Here is a 20340-nt window from a genome sequence, read left to right on the forward strand (position 1 = left end):
CAAAATAGGTCTATTGTAATAAAAAATATAGCTGAACACAGCAGTTTCTTGGTCTCATAGCATAATAAATAACATCCTTATATGACATATGCCACAAAGGAGGCCCAGATGAATATGAACATGTCGTCATTTACCTTTACAGAGTGTCCCATATGTATGATATAGTAATAATCATCCCTGGTGTAGAGAAACAACTGAAAGAGTTGATAACAAGTAAGTCACCATATCCTAATGGAATCCCAGTTCGATTTTACAAAGAGTAGTGTGTGACATTCCCCCCCCCCCCCCCCCCCTTACTTAGCTTGCACTTATTGTGAATTTCTCATACAGCCAAGGTCCCAAGCAACTGGAAAAAAAGGTGCAGGTGAATCCTGTATGTAAGAGGGTAAAAGTGATCTTAACATCTGCTGCAGAATTTTAGAAGATACTGTGAATTCCACTATTATAAATTTCCTTAAGACCAAAACGCTTCTGTCTCTGAATCAGTATGGTTTTAGAAAGCACTACTCATGCAAACCTCAGCTTACCCTTTTCTCACATGATATACTATGAACTAGGGGTGAAGGGCAACAGGCAGATTCTATATTTCTTGATTTCCAAAATGCATTTTACATTGTACTTCACTGCAGACTGTTAATGAAAGTTTAAGCACATGGAAAGATCCTAGGTATGTAAGTGGCTCAAAGACTTCATAAGTAGTAGAACCTAATACGTTGTCCTTGGTGGAAAGTGTTCGTCGGTGACAAGGGTACCGTCAGGAGTGTTCCAGGGAAATGTAATTGGACCACAATTCGTTTCTGTGTCCTTAATGATCTGGTGGACAAGGTGGAAAGCAATCTGCAGTTGTTTGCTGATGGTGCTATGGTGTATGGGAAAGTGTCGAAGATGAGTGGCTTTAGGAGGATACAATATGACTTAGACAAAATTTCTAGTTAATGTGATGAGTGGCAGCTAGCTATATACGTAGAAAAATGTAAGTTAATGCAGATGTGTAGGAAAAAGAAACCCATGATGTTTGGAATGGCTAGAGGACAAACGTAAGGATTAGGAAGCACATTTCACTAGGGAAAAATTGGGCACCACTTACAGTAAAATTAAAGAGACTTTTGGTGAAAAGACAAGCAGCTGTACAAATATCAAGAGCTCAGATGGAAATCCAGTACTAGAAAAAGAAGGGAAATGAGTATTTAGGACTGTACAAGGGAGATGAACTTAAAGGCAAAAGTGTAGAACTGGAGGAAGATGTAGATGAAGATGAGATAGGAGATGTAATACTGTGAGAAGAATTAGACACAGCACTGAAAGACCCAAATCAAATCAAGGCCTTTGGGGTAGGCAACATTCCATAAGAACTACTGATAGTCTTGAGAGAGCCGGCCATGACAAAACTCTTCCCTCTCGCATGCAAGCTGTATTAGACTTAAAGAAGAATGTAATAATTCCAATTCCGAAGAAAGCAGTGGCTGAAAGGTACGAAGATGAACAAAGTGTCAATTTAATAAGTAATGATTGCAAAATACTGACATTAATTCTGTATGGAATAATGGAAAAACTATTAGAAGCAGACCTTGAGGAAGATCAGTTTAAATTTTGGAGAAATGTAAGTACACATGAGGCAATACTGAGCCTTCAACTTATCTTAGATGGTTGAATAAGGAAAGGCAGACCTACCTTTATAGTATTTGTAGACTTAGAGAAAGAATTTGACAGTGTTGACTGGAATACTCTCTTTGAAATTGTTAAGGTAACAAGGGTAAAAGATGGGTATCGAAATTCTATTTACAACCTGTGTAGAAACCAGATGGCGGTTATAAAAGTTGAGGGGTATGAAAGGGAGGCAGTGGTTGAGAAGCGGCCGGCCGCGGTGGTCTAGCGGTTCTGGCACTGCAGTCCGGAACCGCGGGACTGCTACAGTCGCAGGTTCGAATCCTGCCTCGGGCATGGGTGTGTGTGATGTCCTTAGGTTAGTTAGGTTTAAGTAGTTCTAAGTTCTAGGGGACTTATGACCTAAGATGTTGAGTCCCATAGTGCTCAGAGCCATTTGAACCATTTTTTGGTTGAGAAGCTAGTGAAGCAGGGTTATAGCCTATCCCCAGCGTTATAAAATCTGTACACTCAGCAAGCAGTAAAGGAAGCCAAAGAAAAATTTGGAGTAAGGATTAAAATTCAGGAAGAAGAAATAAAAATCTTGAGATTTGTAGATGACATTGTAATTCTGTCAGAGACACCAAAAGACTTGGAAAAGTAGTTGAATGGACTAGACAGTTCTTGACAGGAGGATATAATATGAACATCAACAAAAGCAAGTCAAGGATAATGGAATATAGCAAAATTAAATGAGGTGATGCTGAGGGAATTAGAGTAGGAAACAAGAGACTTAAAGCAATAGACCAGTTTTGTTATTTGGGCAGCAAAATAACCGATGCTTGCTGAAGTAGAGAGGATAAATAAGAAAGCTAAAGATTAGATATGTAGATCATGTAGCTAATGAAGAAGTACTGAAAAGAATCGGGAGACAAGAAATCTGGACCACAATTTGTCCAAAAGAAGGGATCAGGTGATAGCACATATGCTGAGACATTGAGGCATCACCAGTTTAGTATTGGAGTGAAGAGTGGGGGGTAAAGAATGTAGGAGAAGGCAAGAGATGAGTACAGTAAGCAGATTTGGAAGGATGTATGTTGCAGTAGTTATTAGGACATGAAGAGGCTTGCACAGGATAGAATAGCATGGAGAACTCATCAAACCAGCCTTTGGACTGAAGACCACAACAAGAATGATCAGATACACCATTAGTAGTGTCTTGCTTGACACAGTCACATTATTTAAATATCTACACATAACATAGCAAAACGATAGAAATGGAAAGAGGCTCTAAGGATTGTAAAAGAAGGAGAATGGTAGACTTTAATTTACTAGGAGAATTTTATGAAAGTGGGGTTCATCTGTAAAGAAAACTGCATGTATGCCACTAGTTTGACCTATTCTTGAGTACTGCTCGAGTGTTTGGAATCTGTACCAGGTCATATTAAAGGAAAACATCAAAGCAGTTCAGAGGCGGGCCACTAGAGTTGTTACTGAGGAGTTCAAACAACGTGCAGATGTTACGGAGGCACTTCGAAAACTAGTATGGGAGTCGCTGGAGGGAAGGTGACATTCTTTTCAGGGAACACTATTGAGAAAATTTAGAGCACCAGCACTAGAAGCTAACTACAGAACAATCTTACTACTGCAAATACAGGGCGAGTCAAAAGTCCTTGGACACCTTCATAAGTTAGAAGATTAAAGGGAAAATTGAAATTTGATGATGGGAACATAGGTTTGATGTGGGGCCTCAACTTTTGGAGTTAATGTCATTCATGGCCCCCCCCGCTTGAAATCCACCATTTTGGATTCAAGTCATTTTTTTTAAAATGGGAAGGGGGTGTATGACACATCAAATAACACTCGCTTGAGCTCTGGAATTTAATGGTGTAATTTGTTTTTGTCTATCTTGCACAGTTTAGAAGTTATTAATGTTCAAAGTTGGGAAATTACCTTCATACCGACTGCTATAACACATGTTCTACATGTTGTTCATCCCGTGCAATGCACAACTGTAGTCACACTCCTCCAGGGGACATCTTGAGGAATGCATACAACAAGCCTATGACCAAATTGCAGGAGACACTCTCCTTCGTGAGCAGTCAGAGTGGTTGTGGTGACTACAGTTGTGCTTTGCATGGGATGGACAACATGTAGAACATGTGTTGTAACAGTTGGTATGAAGGTAATTTCCCAACTTTGAACATTAATAACCTCTAAACTGTACAAGATAGACAAAAACAAATTATACCACTAAATTCCAGAGCTCAAGCTAGTGTTATTTGATGTGTCATACACCCCCTTCCCATTTAAAAAAAATGGCTTGAATCCAAAATGGCGGATTTCAAGCTGGCGGCCATGAATGACATTCACTCCAAAAGTCACGGCTCCATGTCAAACCTATGTTCCCATCATCACATTTCAATTTTCCCCCAATTTATGAAGTGTCCAAGGACTTTTGAATTGCCCTGTATATATCTCGTGTTAGGTCCATGGAGATAAGGTATGAGAAATTAGGGACTCATACAGAGGCATGTAGACAATTTTCCTCTCTCTGTATCCATGAGTGGAACAGTAAGAGAAACGACTCGTAGTGGTACAGGGTACCCTCTGCCACACACTGTGCAGTAGTTTGAAGAGCATGGACGTAGATGTAGATATAGATGTAGATGCAGATGCAGAAGTTGAAGTAAAAGTTCTCAAATGATATGGTACAATGTCCTGGTGTCAATTTGAGATGCATCATTTTGCACCCCTCTACTTTTCTGTTGAAATCACTTTTTTTTGTCTCTACAACTGCTTTTGACGCCACAGTGTAAGTTGATGTATTTTTGTTTAGTAAATTGAAGTTTCTGATCTTTAGCTATTTCACTGTGTTACTTCACCATCATCCTTTCATCTTATCGGATGCCAAGTATGGTTTTGGATTTATTGCTCTTTCTGTGTTTCACTCTGTCTTCCACTTGTCCCTACAGTACATGTAATCACAGAATCCTTGAGTTTAAACCATTGCATTTCAACATCATCTGATTGATCTTGAAGTACCTGTTACAGATTTTTAAGGCTGATTACAAATGAACTTCCTACTTTACCTTTCACTTTGCTACATCAGATGATTTCTGCTTATGTTGTTGGCATTGCCACAATTTGAACTTCACTTTCAAGTTCTCTTGGACCAAGAAATGACCCTACCCAATGTCTGCAGCATGATACGTTTGTGTATCTCACAAAGAGGACTTCCATTGTCTGTTCAAACGAATGTGGTAACTATAATTTAGACTGTTTCCTTCAGGTGAATGCTAGGTCTTCTTACATATCATTTTAAGTTAAAGGAAACTATTGCCTATACAGATTCCATGGAGGCTACGGGATAATATAATCATTGCCAAAGTAATGCATTCATATCATCTATAAGAAGTTTAAGATCATGATTGAGTATTTCATCAAATAGATCATACAACTGTTCATGAAAAATGCCCTTGTCTTCATTAATTTGAATATTCTGATGGCAAATAGACCTGCACAATAGTTTTCCTCATGTGAGTAGTGTGATGAACATGAACGATGAGTCAATCATTAACTAGACCCCAACGAGATGCAAACGTTGATCATTTTGCCTTGAGTAAAGGACTGTTTTACCATCATGGGTATTTCATCACTGCCCAGACAATGAATTTCACAAAGGCCCTCTGTGTACAGTTCATTAAGATCAAATTCAGTGAGTAATTGTGAAAACAAGCCTGTTTGATTTAAGGATTGAACACACTGTGTTCCAGTCTGAGTGGTATCTTTTGCAGGAATCATTGAATTCTGTTTCATTAGTGGCTGTATGCTCAGTTGCACATTCTTGGATTATTCACATCACTCTTATCTCCATGACAAGATTTAAATTCACATTAAAACTGACATTTCTAATTATGCTCAGACATTTCTCATTTCCTTTGAATGTTAACTTTATTTCCCATCACCACAGTTGTAACTTCAAATTCCAGATGATTTTGAAGCAGAAGAGATCACGCAAAAAATTTTAAGCATTATACGGGATACATAAACATTTATGGAGAATTTACTTAAAAGCTAACCATTAAAGATGGAAATGTTGTTCCACAAAATATATTATGGATCCTCAACACAGGAAAATAAGAAATAATGTATCAAGTACCAATATAACAAAAAGGATAGTTGCTCCTCACCACATAGCGGAGATGCTGAGTTCTAGAAAGGCTTACCAAAAAACCTGTCAGAAAGTTAGCTTTCAGCCAGCAAAGTCTTTGTGAAAAATAGGTGTGTGCGAGTGCGCATGCATACGCGCGTGAACACACACACACACACACACACACACACACACACACACACACACACACACACACACACACACACACACGACCACAGTCTATGGCAGCTGGAGCCAGACAGCAAGCAGCAGTGCATTATGGGAGAGGCAACTGGATGGGGGTAAGGAGGATGCTGGGGCAGGGAGTGGGGATGCAGAATTAGGAGTAGGGGGCAGTAAAGTGTAGCTGGGAATGTGCAGTGATGAGGTGGAGAGTAAGGCAGCTAGGTGCAGCATGAGATTATATGGAGGATGTTGGAGGGTGGGGGAGTGGCAGTAGAAAAGGAGAAAAGTAAAAAGAGTAGGTGCTTTGGTGGAATGAGGGCTGTGTAGTGCTGGAATGGAAAAAGTGAAGGGGCTAGATGGGTAAGGACAATGATTAACAGATGTTCAGCCAGGAGGATTATGGGAACATAGGTTATATTGTAGGGAGAGTTCCCACATGCACAATTGAGAAAAGCTGGCAGGGGCTGTGAAGTAGTCATTGGAATAAAGGATGTTGTGCTGGGTGGCATGCTAAGCAACAGGGTGGTTCATTTGTTTCTTGGCCACAGTGTGTCAGTAGCTATTCATGCAGACAGAAAGCTTGCTGGTTGTCATGCCATGTGGAATGCAGCACAGTGGTTGCAGCCTAGCTTGTAGATCACATGACTGGTTCTACAGGAGACCCTGCTTTTGATGGGATAGGTGATCTTATAACTGAACTGGTGTAGGTGGTCATGGGATGATGTAAGGGACAGGTCTTGCATCTAAGTCTATCGCATGGATATAAGCCGTGAGGCAAGGAGTTGTGAGCAGAGGTCATGTAGGGACGGATGAGGATATTGTGTAGGTTCAGTGGACGGCAGAATACTACTGTGAGAGGGGTGGGAGGTTAGTGAGTAGGATATTTCACATTTCAGGGCATGACGAGAGATAGTCTTAACCCTGACGGAAAATGTAATTCAGTCTCTCCAGTCCTGGGTGGTACTGATGAGGGAAACTGCCCATCACCCCCCCCCCCCCGTCCCCCCTAAGATTTAGTGGTAAAATGACCCAGTGGATAGCTTATCAAAAACTGAACATAGATCAGGCATGAAAACAAGGAAGGTGTACTTAACCGTGAAAAGAAAAGCAAAATAGAAATAGTGAACATTCCAAAAACTAGAAGTGCAATGTAGAGCAGCCTGAAAAAGCAATGAGGTTGTGGGCGAGTGGTCGTAGTGTTGGACTGGCAAGTGGGCAAGATGTTAAAAAGTCCCTTGTGGCATTTATTTATTTCTTCACAATATTTGTACCTGTTTGTCCAGTCATTGAAATGTTTGTTCTCTTTCTGTAGTCCTGGAAGTTGTCATACTATACATTGGTTATAGAATTTGAGTCATGTGGTAAGAATACAGTACCATCACACGTAAATGTGATGAATAGTGAGAACAGATGAGATGAAAGTGGACGTCTCACAAAAATGAAAACAACAAAGAAATGGGTGTGAACTATGTTACAATAAAGGAATTCAAGAGTCAAGGCTTCAGAAATGAAATGCAAGTGTAAAAATATTAAAAACAGATGTTTTGAAAGAGCACAGAGAAACTGTGTGATTGTGAAACTGGTGCGTTCATTTGTTGCAGTTTACATGACAAACTGTTATGTTTTCATCCTTTCCTAGGGAGTGATAACATTCACCTTCGTACAAATGCCTATATCAGTCAAGGAGACATATCTCACTCACTTACCAGCTGTACAAATTAAGTGCATCAATAAGAGATTCCTCTCATAAGACACACGTACTGTCACTGATGTGGTGTATGACACATTAGGCATATTTTCAAGTCAGGGATTCGGTTGACTTGTCTTTCGTCATCAAATATTTGCAGTTCCAATTCGAAAGCCACTTCCATTTGGTTGCTAATAGTGTAGTTTTGCAGAATCTGCTGTCATTATAGGTCCCTATTTTAACCTTTCTGTTGCAAACAGCTGCTACACCACAACACAGACACAAATTTGAATAAAGTGAACATAAAAAAAAAAAGCTGGCACAAGGGAAGTTCAGACGTGGCTTGTCCACATGGCAGTCTAACACTGTAATCACTTACCCAAGACACCATTTCTCTTCCAGCCTAGTCTATATTGCACTGTTCACTGTTTCAATTTTTTTCCCCACAGTCCAGTACACCTTCTTCCTGTTTTCATTCTTGACCTGTTTTCAGTTTTTGACTGGCTGTCCACTGGGCCCTCTTACCACTAAATCTGAGGGGAGTGTGATGGGTAGTTTCCCTTGTGATTCACAAGGGGAAGGCTCCCCTGTGGCCAGATGGTGGGACTGTTCAAGGTGATGGGTGATGAAAGATAAAGCACAAGAGATCTGTTTTTGTACAAGGTTGGGAGTGTAATTACAATCTGTGAAGGCCTCAGCGAGACCTTTGGTATATTTCAAGAGATACTGCTCATCACTACAATGCTATGGCCACAGGTAGCCAGGCTGTATGGAAGGGTCTTCTTGGTATGTAATGGATGTCAGCTGTCGAGGTGGAGGTATTGCTGGTGGTTGGTAGGTTTGATATGGACAGAGGTACTGCTGTAGCCATCTTTGAGGTGGAGGCCAACATTTAGCAAGGTGGCTTGTTGGGTTGAGTAGGACCAGGTGAAGCAAATGAGGGAGAAGGTATTGAGGTTCTGGAGGAATGTGGATAGGTTGTCCTCAACCTCAATCCAAATCACGAAGATGTCATCAATGAATATGAACCAGGTGAGAGGTTTGGGATTCTGCATCTTTAGGAAGGATTTCTCTAGATGGAACATGAATAGGTTGACACAGGGTGGTGCCATGCAGGTGCTCATAGCCATACCCAGATTTTTTTTGTAGGTAATACTTTCAAAGGAGAGGCAATTGTGTGGATGAGGATGTAGTTGGTCATGGTAACCAGCAAGGAGGTGTTTAGTTTGGAATCTGTCAGCTATTGGGAAAGGTAGTGTTCAGTAGCATTTAGGCCATGGGTATTAGGGATGATATTGTAAAGGGAAATGCCCATGACCTTACCACTATTGAACACCACCTTTGCCAAAGGCCATTACAGATCTTACATTCTCCACTAGGGTTATGCCTACCTCCCAGTGTGCTTTGAAATTAGAAATGTCCTACCCACTAACCTTCCCACCCCTCCCACAATGGTATTCCACTGTGCACTGAACCTACACAATATCCTTGTCCATTCCTACACAACCCCTCCTCCCCGCCCCTTGTCTCATGTCTCATATTCCTGTAGTAGACCTAGGTGCAAGACCTGTCCCGTACATCATCTCACCACCACCACCACAAACATCACCTACCCCATCAAAGGCAGGACCACCTGTGAAACCAGTCGTGATCTACAAGCTAGGCTACAACCACTGTCCTGCATTATATGTGGGAATGACAACCTGGCCACTGACAGACTGTGGCCAAGAAACAACTGGACCACCCTGTTGCTGAGCACATCGACCAGCACAACGTCCTTCATTCCAATGACTGCTTTGCAGCCTGTGCCATCTGGATCCATCCCACCAGCACCAGATTTTCTGAATTGTGCTGTGGGACATCTTCCTGCAATATACCTTATGTTCCCATAATTCTCCTGGCCTCAACTGTCGTTAGTCATTGTCCTTACACATCTAGTCCCGTCCCTGCTCCCATTCCAGCACTACACATCTCTCATTCCGTCAACGCATGTAGTCTTTTTACTTCTCACCTTTTCCACTACCCTGCCCCACCCTCTGTCTAACCTCCTGACTGCACCTAGCTGTCTTACTTCTGCCTCATCCCCACACACTCTTAGCAGGCATTTACCATCCCCCACTCCTACCTTGCATCCCTCCCCCTTCCTGCCAAAGCCGCCTCCTTACCCTGACCCAGTTGCCTCTCCCATAATGCAATGCTGTTTGCTGTCTGGCCGAAAGCCAACTTTCCTACAGTCTTTTTGTTGTGCCTTTCTGCATCGTGGTCATCTTTGGCTATAATGATTTTCCAGATGCATTGAAAATGGACATTTCAAAATGTGTTCATACCCTAGACCAATGTATGAAAAAGTATCCAGGTTTTAATCAACTTGTAAACAAAATGCAAGCATTCTTATTGAACAAGGATGGGCGTAGGTTAGAAATTAGATAACTAATAATTAAAAAGAGAGAGAATTGAACTGACTTGTGATTGTGATCGCTAGAATAAGGTACAGTGGTAAAAATTGTTGTGGAGCTGGTACCAACAAATATACACAATGACCAGCAGTTGATTGAAATTAATGTAAGTATTTGCTTGATAATGGATGCAAGGCTAAAGAAAACTCAAGGTGCTTTTATGAGATTTGTCAACATAGAAACAGCATTCGGTAATGAAAAGTAGTGAAAAATGTTTCAAACACTCAGACAAATTTGTGTATGTTATAGGGAAATGTATACAAGGACCAAGAAGAAATAATATGAATGGAAGACCAAGAAGGAAGTTCTTGATTAAAAAGGGTCTAAGCATGGAAGTAGTCTTTCTGGACTACAATTCAACATATACTTGAAGCAACAATGAAGGAAATGAAAAATTCAGAGGTGGGACCAAAATTGGAGTGAAAAAAATCATGAAATTCATTTTGACAATGTGGACATCTGTGTGAGTGGAAAAATTACAGAACTTCCCAAATGGGATGTACAACATTTTGAGCAGGGATATGGACTGAGAGTTTTGAGGAGCAACTCAAATGAGACTAATGACGAACTTTGCACCAGAATTGGTGACCATATAGTAAACAGAGTGAACAAATTATACTAATTTGGAAGCAAAACAACATAGGATGAATGAAGCAGGAAGGCTGCTAGAAGGGGACTGATACATCAAGTTGTGTTATTCATGCTTCATTGAGGTCTTCTGTTACTGCACCAGTCCATTTTATAGTTTCAGTTTTAGTTTTACTGTGAATGTCTTAGAATTCTACAACCCATGTAGTTAATGTGCTTGATTCCAGTCTTTTGATATGCCCATAAAATTTTAGCCTGTGTTTTTTTCATATTCAAATAAATTTTTGCATGCTTTTCAATTTCTTTATTTGCTCTTAGGCTCTGTGTTCCATCTACAGTATAATTTGAATGTAAAATTTTCCTGACTACTTTTCATTACCTCTTTTGATGTCTTAAATGTCTGTCTCTTTCTGTTTAAAATGAATGTCTCAGCCCAATAAAGACACTCTGGTTTGCAATAGTGTTGAAATCCTACTGTTTTGTGAATTTTGAGATACATTGCTTTTATAGATATCTTTTGTAATCCTGAAAGTTGGTTTAATTTTGTGACAGCAAATGTCATAACCAATAGTTTCTAGGTCATCGCAGATAGTTCTACCTAAATATTTGAACTGAGAAACTCTTTCGATCATCTCCAATTTAGTATTTAGAATATTGGGTGCCAAGTTGTTGGTAGATACCTATTTTGTTTTTTCAAATGGTTTTTGGAGCCCTGCTCTTTTTTCTGTTTCTTTAATAGTTGCTGTTTGTTTCTAGTGAGTCTTCCTAATTTGATTACTTAAATTTTAAGCTCTGATTTAAGTTTGCACATCTCTTGGATTGCCTTTTCTAAGGAACATCACCTTGTCTCACTCTTCCTCTAATTTCAAAGTGTTCTGAAATTTCTCCCCAGAATTTTATCTTAAAATTTGTGTGAGTTAGTGTCAATTAATAATTTTAAAGACAGACATTCTGTCTATTTAGTCATAAGCTTTTCTAAAATCCACAAAGCTGCACAATAATTTTTATGCCCCTTTTTTATGCCTGAGAATTAGTTTCAGAACTAAAATTTGTTCTGGGCAAGATCCATGTTGCCTGAAACATTTTTGATATCTGTGAATTTAGCCCTCAAGTTGTTCAGTTCAGTTCAGTTCAGTTGACATTGCAACAGAATTGTGTTTGAGACAGGAAGAATGAAAATGGGCACTGATAACCTCACTGTTGAATACCCAAATCTAAACACACACAAGAATGGAAGTCCCTCTATAAGTATGAACATCAGTTCTGTCTTCCTTCTTATGTAGTGTATATATCTCACAGTATTCCAGTCATCCAGAGTATTATTATTATTATTATTATTATTATTATTGTTGTTGTTGTTGTTGTTGTTGTTATAGATGTTCTTAATACCTCTTTCAGGATCTCAAAGAAGAATCAGAGTCAATAAACAGTGGCAGTGAACCAGAAAGGTATTGTACAGTTTTTTGCATACCTTGTTTTTCATTTTGTGCATGGGTTGTTTTGCAGCTTCACTTTGTAAGTGCCCAGAGAATATATAGGTATACACACATATATGCAATACATTAACACTGCCCAGTGATGCCTGTAAAGCTGCATTTACCACTGAGTTTATAAAAACATGTTTCTGTTCACATCATTATTTCCAATTTGTTGGCAACATTGCTCATTGTTCATATTCCCCCCTACAATAGTGACAAACATTTCTAAATATGTATCCACATTGTTGCTGAACTGTCAAGAAACATTTCACATTATGTCTTTGCATCAAATGCTATGTAATAAGTGGAGAGGGAGAATTAATGGTATGTGGTGCTGCATTAATAATACTCAGTGAAGTAAGCTGACAAAGAAAAAGATGTAGTCATCAGTATTGGAAAAAACATACTAGGCCTATATAAGATGTGGCCAGAATGACATGCCATATGAGCTGAATTTGGAGGATGGTTCTAGTAATTCATATCTTCACTAGGATGTTGCTGACCAGTATTAAAATTCTAATGAGTATTGCAGGACCTGTTCAAAGAAAGACACAAATTTAAGAAAAGTTATTCCTGTGAAGCAAAGACTTGCTGATACTCTTTGGTTTTTGGGAATGGGAGATTCCTATCAAAGTGTTGCATATTTATTCCACATTTCAAAGCCAGCCATATCTCAAATAGTTCCTGCAGTTTGTGAAGCTTTAGTTGAAAGGTATTATGTAAACGTATTTCAATTGTGTTATAGCACTGAGTGGCATAATTAATTGATCATATACTTCAATTATGTTGTAGCACTGAGAGATATAATTAATTGATTATATATTTCATATTAAAATTAACCAAAATTATCATTCTCAATAAAAAACTTCTTCGGCTTCTATTTCGCTCACTCTTCCAAAGAATGTGACAGTGAAATCTACAGTTGATGATCCTCCTGCGACATCCATGTTTTCTGCTGACTATTACTTCTTACATACATACATTCATTTCTGCCTCACAGAAATCATCCTATATTCTTTTGTTGTCACCATCGTTTCATAGGGCGGCGGCTCACATAACGTGTGGACAAAATTTTTTTAAAGTTAGATAACAAATCCTGTTGTTGTTGCTGTGGTATTGAGGAATGAGAAACTTAATTTTTTGTCTACATCACTGCCAATGGCACCAAGCAATTTTTTGTAGGGAGTCATGCTCCTGTTAACACACAGGGAGTCATGATTCTGTTTACACACAGGAAGACAACAAGCAAAATGGGTGCTGATAACCTTGTCGTTAGGCGCCCCCTAACCTACAAACATCCAACACTACAGACCTAGCAAAAACAGACACGAGCTCTGTGTTGTGGTATTTAGTGGTATCAGGGTGGGAACAGTGTTCCTTTGATGTGTACCTACACCTCTGTAGAACACTGGTTTTGTGTTGCCAACTTGTTGACATGTTGTGAACATTGGTAGTCCAGTACTAGCTGCAAACAGTTTTGCAGAACATGTTTGAACTCAGTGTAAACATGCCTTAATGTTGATGTATTCATTCAAACATGCCTTAATGTTGATGTATTCGTTCAAACATGCCTTAATGTTGATGTATTCGTTCAAACATGCCTTAATGTTGATGTATTCGTTCTACTGTGATAACATACAGCCAAGTTCTCCAGTTCCACCAACAATGTACTTTCCTTTAATTAAGTAATGTCTATAGGGTAAAGGAAATAGCATACTTTGAGATGCTCACACATCCCTCTGGTAAAATTATTCATCTGTTGAGACCAGAAAAAGCATATGAAAATTTGGGCTGCAATCTTTACATCTGTAATCATCTGTAAGTTAAATTTAATTCTTCGTAATTTAAGGACAATTGGTATCCAGTACTCTTACTGCCTGATAGATACAGTTTTGTTGTATTGAAGTTTTTTAAATACCGTTTAGCTGGAAAATGAGTGATTTAGCTGGGGTCCAGAAGCATGGCTCTTTCTAACAACCATTTGCCTTCTTATCTAGATTTTTTTTTTTTTTTTTTTTTTTTTTTTTTTTTTTTTTTTTTTTTTTTTTTTTTTTACTACAGGAAAGCATTAAATCATGTTGATCTGAGGAAAATCATTTGAATTGGACTAAGATTTCAAAACACACTTTAATATCCAATGAAAATGTACTATTAGATTGGATTAACAATCAAACTAGAGCTGTTTTGTATATACGTATGCTGATGAGTCTGGAAGAGACACACCAAGACCATAAAACTATGAAATATAAACAGTTGAGGTCATTAGTGGAAATGCTTTTGCAGCATAGGTGACATTAACAAGGTATTGCAACTTCACAATAATAAAAGGAGCTCTTCTAATCAAAGCAGACTTTGATTTATGCAGGCTGAACAGCAGTCATACAGTTCGCAGTTGCAATAGACAATGTGCTAGTGATTGAACCTAGGAGGGGAACAGCAAACTTGTAATGAGTGCAGGAGTTCGCTAAGTATAAGGAATAATGTAATATTGCAGTGCAGATATTGTTAAGTTTGTCCTGTAAGTACCTAGCAGAAACATTATTTATATTTTTATTGTGAGAAATAGTTATGTGAAAGAAACTGACATGAGGTTGTTTGCATCAAAATATCAAGGTTTTAAATATGGACTGATATTTTATATGCATATCATACAAATAAAATCTTATTAAATCTGCATTCAAAGTACAAGTCCATCCAGAAATCATTTCTCTAATGAGGTGCATAAGACATGCACCAAAATTTTCAGGCTTTTGTGCTTTGCTGAAGCTTTTGCTTCTGGAAGCTTTTCATTTCTGAATATCTATACATCTTCTCTCTGGCTATTAAAGCCATTAAAATGAAACATCATATACTCATATGAGATATGATGCAAAACCCTATGGAACAGTTATTTCCCAAAGTTATTTTAAACTGAAATATGAGTTTGATATGAGTAAATTATTTTTCAAGAACTTGATTCCAAAGTAAAACAAAATTAGCATTGATTACATTTTGGCTTGCCTGTACATAAAATTTGATGAAATTGTTTATACAGTTTGAGTTCCTAACAATATCTACTTTTCTGCGTTTTCTTATATGTATACTCCACCTCCTCCCTCTATCCATAAATACCTTACACAGTATAATTAATGCAAAAATGAAACTTCACAACAGTGCACCCTATTTATTTCAGCTTTTTCTGGCATTTTTTGTAGACATATTTAGGTTATTTCATTTTGGACAGCTGGCATTACTGGTATGGACTAGATGAACATTGTTACGGATCACCTGTATCCCTTCATTCTTGATGCTTTGCCCAACAACAATAGCATCTTCCAGAAGGACAACCATCTGTGTCACAAGGCTTGAATCATGTTTCACTGATTTGGTGATCATGATAGTGAAATTGTGTTGATGTTTTATGCACCAGATGCAATTGTGTGCTGTAGTTCTGTATATCTGTGGAAACCTAGCAGTGACTTCTCAGATTCATGTCATGCAGAATTGCTGCTATATTGTATTCCAAAGATGGACCAACACTCTATTAAGAAGTTGATTGTAGTGATAGGCTCATGACTGTGAGTTAAATACACTAAGTAAGAAATCTGCTGTACAGCCCAGTACAGGGAACATCTAAGGACAATAAACAAGGACACCGTCAATAAGAAAAGAAAAAAAAATGTAAATGAAACAAGTTTGTAGTAAGTATCTGAAATGGTAGTGAAATATAAGCAACACACAGGATGCTGTTCAATTCAATTCAATTTTTATTATCACATAACATGCCTTATACAATCAAAGATTGTGACATAGGTGACTTGTCAGTTTTTACACTATATATAACAATACTAAAAATAGACAATAAACTATTAATATACATGGTGTAACATCTTCAAAGAGGTATTTTAATTACAATTATAATGCATTGTTACCATTCATGAAATCTTCTACACTATAGTAACATTTATCTTTCAGATATTTTCCCAGGTCTCTTTTGGTGCCTTTTACATTTGGGTCATCCATATCTTTCCATATTTTATTTACAAATTTCATGCCCATATAGTATGGGGTTTTTTCATATGATTTTAAACGGTGGGTAGGTAACATGTAGCTCGTTGTATGTCTTGTATCATATTGATGCAAGAAGAAGTTGCCCTCAAAAAGTTGTGGGTTTCTTTTCGTGAAAGTGAGAGTTTCATAGATGTATATGCTTGGAATGCTCATTAGATCCAGTTTTACAAATAAAGGTTTGCAGTGTTGCTTTGGTTTTGCTCCCACCATTGCTCGGATGATTCTTTTTTGTAGTCTAAAAGCTCTAAGTAAATTTGTTTTTTCAGACCCCCAGAAAATTATACTATACCTAATGACTGAAACAAAATATGCATTATATACAGTTTTTCTTACAGCTAAATCAGTAATACTATACAAGATATTCATAATATATACAAGGCTATTCAGTCGACCCAGTATGTTGTCCACATGGTGACTCCATAACAGGTTTTTATTGACTAACACGCCAAGGAATTTGACACAGTCTGCAGTCTCTAATTTTTTGTCCATATACCTTATTTCACTTATAGACTGTGCAGATTGTTTTGTGGTAAAATGAACAATTTCTGTTTTTGTAATATTTAATGTCAAGTTATTGTTTTTGACCCATGCCTCCACTTCCCCAAGTGTTTGTTCAATATGACGAATTAGGTCTACCTCATTTTTACAACAGACTACAGCTGTTGAGTCATCTGCATAGAGGATAGTATCAGACTGGACCTGACATGGCATATCATTAATATAATATAGAAAAAGCAGTGGCCCTAATATTGAGCCTTGTGGAACACCTAATTGAGTGTTTTTCCAGCCAGAGAGAAATTTCTTGTCGTTGATGTTAATAAGTACTCTTTGTTTTCTGTTTGCCAAGTATGATGACATCCAGCTAAGAGATTTGCCTTGAAAACCATAGCGTGCCAATTTTTGGAGAAGCAGGTCATGATTTACTGTGCCGAAGGCTTTGGACAGGTCACAAAAGATGCCTGACACACACATTCTATCATCAAGACATCTGCTGACTTTTGTGACTAATTCATTTATTGCATGGATTGTGCTGTGGCCTTTTCTGAAACCATATTGATTGCCTAAGATAATGCTGTTAGATGAATTGTGATTTTCAATCTGATCACATGCAGCTCTTTCAAATATTTTTGAGAAAATTGGTAACAGTGAGATTGGCCTATAGTTGCCCAATTCATCTTGTTTGCCTCTTTTGTGTATGGGCCGAACTTCTGCATATTTTAATTGATCTGGGAAACATCCCTCATCAAATGATTGGTTGATTATGAAAGAGAGTGGGTATGCAATACTGTGACGGACTATTTTTATTATTTCAGTGGGGACCTCATCCCACCCCGCAGATTTTGAATATTTTAGGGACATTATGATTTTGATGACATCTGAGATGGAAACATGAGAAAACTTAAAACATGTGCAATTGCTATCTGTCATATTGGGCTTTGTATTTGGTGGTGAACAGTCACCAAATTTGTTACAGTTTATGAAAAAGTCATTGAATGATTCACAAATGGCACTGGGTTCTGTAACAGCTCTACCATTTATCACTATTTTAGAAGGGCATTTTCTCTCTGCCTCACTGCCAACTTCACTTCTTATAACAGACCAAACAGCTTTTGATTTGTTTTTTGCATTTGAAATGAAGTCATTATTTGCAGTACGTTTTGCTAGTTTAACTATTGTGTCAAATATTTTTTTGTATGTGCTTACATACTTAAGAAATTGAGGGCTTCGATTTACTTTTGCCTCCATATGCAGTTTCCTCTTAGTAGCACTAGACACTCTAATTCCTTTTGTTACCCAGGATCTACTTTTTTGGGACCTGGTCCTCACTGTTACAAAAGGGAAGCATTCATTGAATATACCCAAGAATTCAGTTAAAAAGTTATTGTAATTGTCACTTGTGGAAGTGTGTTTGCTGACTGTCCACTTGGTTTGGCTTAGTTTTTTGCAAAATACTTCCACATTTTCTTGACTGAAATTCCTACACCTTTTTGTTGTGCAGACTGAATTTTGCTTCAGTAGTGATACAAATAGTGCTTTATGGTCAGATACTCCTAAATCTAGAAGAAACTTTTCTTTTACATAATAATTATAACTACTTACAATATTGTCAATACATGTTGCAGAGCTTGCTGTAATTCTTGTATACTGATCGAAATTGAGATTTAGCCCATTTGTGGCTACCAGGTTCTTTAAGTGTGAAGAAAATTTGTCATCAGTCCTTACATCTATGTTGAAGTCAGCACATATAACCACTTTCTTGTACAGTTTCTCACATTTTAATTTATGTAGCAATGTATCAAACTTATCTAAAAATACAGAGCTTATATGGTACCCAGGGGTGCGATATATGCTGATAATTAGTGTGTTATACTCTTTAAGTTCTATACAACAACTTTCAAATGTGCCTTCTTCATTCAGATGGCTAAAATTCTGTCAGATATCATAGTCTACCGTGGAATGAACTAATATGCAAGAGCCTCCATACCCATTGGTCCTACAAAAGCTGGTAGCCAGTTTATAACCTGTAAGTTTATTTAGGAGACTGATATTTTCAGATTTTAGCCAATGCTCATTAAGGCATATTACTTTCACAGATTGTTTCACACTTTCTAGCAAAATTTCTATATCATAAAGCTTCCTGATCATTCCTTCAGACAGACCTCTTATGTTCAAGTGCATAACGAAACTACTACTGCATATATTATTAGGTAGAGGGTCTTTAAAACTAATTTGACTATAAAGTAACGGAACGTCCACCTGAGTGTTGACTACTTGTTCTGGATTCGTTGTATTGGGCCAAATTCGGATAGAACTGGCCCCCCTCATCAGTTTCCCTGTGTGTGAGCACCTGTATCTGAGATGCACAGCAACCATTGACTGAGTTCATTTCTGCCAAAAGAAAGTGGCTCAAAAAATATTTATCTAACAAGAGCATACACCACACTCAGTAATTATACTGCTCACACTGCTGCAATACTGGATGTTCATTCTCTGCCACAGGGAGAGAGTTAGAGGAGTTTGGAACTGTAATGGCAATATTGCCTCGTAGACATGAATACATTGGTTGTCCACATACCTCAAGTGCCACCTCCATTTTTTGGTAGTTTGTTCATAGCAGAAATGAAAATGAGAGAAAGGTGTCCTATCAATTTCATTTTGAGGTAACCTAGACTGCAATCACAAACTTTTTTGACTGTGCAGTGTATTCATTTACAAACAAAAATGACATACATAAGAGACTAAGGAAAGTAAAGTAAAGTTGCCTTCAAATTGAAGTGAAATATGTAACAATAGTGACAAATCATGTTATTTCAAATTGCATGTTGTATGGTATATGATATGGAGAAATAGTACATAGATTACATAATGAAAAAATACATGAGAAAACACCGAAGGACATTTATAAGCAGACTTGGAGCCAGTTACATAAAAATCTTCTGCTAAAATCATTCTTTTATCAAACAAAGCAACAAATGAGGGGTAACTAGCATCCAAGCATTACACCAAAAAAATGTTGTGTTCAAATCTATTGGCTCTGATAGTTGTAAGCCATCTTAGGGCATATTCTACATATGGAAAATAATCTATAGATAATATACTATAATTGTAGTACTTGAGATGTACATGATGTCCCTGAAGGAATGGTCAGTATACAGGGATGTGACAGGACAATCATTCAAAGCAAAAAAGGTCTAGCAAAGAGATACGCGGTTCCAAGGGATATCAGTGACTTGAACATGATATACTGCTCTCTGCTCTGAAATGCGTGCCTTAAGAGCTATGAGCACTTGTTCAGTAGGAGAGAGGTGTTCCATGGCAGTGAAGATGAACAAGCTCTCATGACTCTTAGGGTATGCTCTTTAGAGCCCATGAATACTGGACTTTTTTTCTTGTTTTGGTCCATAATATCACCTTTCAAAACGTGGAAAGCAGAGAGTTTGCAGTAGAAGAGATTTGTTTCACAGTATTGAAAATGTAGTGCAAGAAAATTTAGTGGTTGCAGTTCTTAACAAATGAACTTTAGAGCTCATGTTTAGGGGACTTTTTTTGTTTCTGATCATATCCCTGAATTCTGACCATTCCTTTTGGGACACCTTGTATACAAAGGGATGAATATAAATGCTTAAGTTTATGTATCCTGTAATACATAATGGAATC

The 20340-nt window shown here is 37.9% G+C and overlaps 1 protein-coding gene across 7 annotated transcripts in view; it reads left to right on the plus strand.

Annotated features, from left to right (window-relative positions):
* Nucleotides 1–20340, plus strand: part of LOC126106534 (zinc finger protein 3 homolog) — a 578052-nt gene that overhangs the window by 167936 nt on the left and 389776 nt on the right. For all 7 annotated transcript variants that reach the window (XR_007523363.1, XM_049912865.1, XM_049912859.1 and 4 more), the window contains exon 7: nt 12053–12102. Coding sequence is in view for 6 of the 7 variants with exons in the window: in XM_049912865.1 (XP_049768822.1) it covers nt 12053–12102 (50 nt within the window). In the remaining variant the exon portion in view is untranslated. The remainder of the gene's footprint in view (nt 1–12052; nt 12103–20340) is intronic.

This window comes from Schistocerca cancellata, chromosome 10 (assembly GCF_023864275.1).
Source record: "Schistocerca cancellata isolate TAMUIC-IGC-003103 chromosome 10, iqSchCanc2.1, whole genome shotgun sequence".
Classification (NCBI taxonomy): domain Eukaryota; kingdom Metazoa; phylum Arthropoda; class Insecta; order Orthoptera; family Acrididae; genus Schistocerca; species Schistocerca cancellata.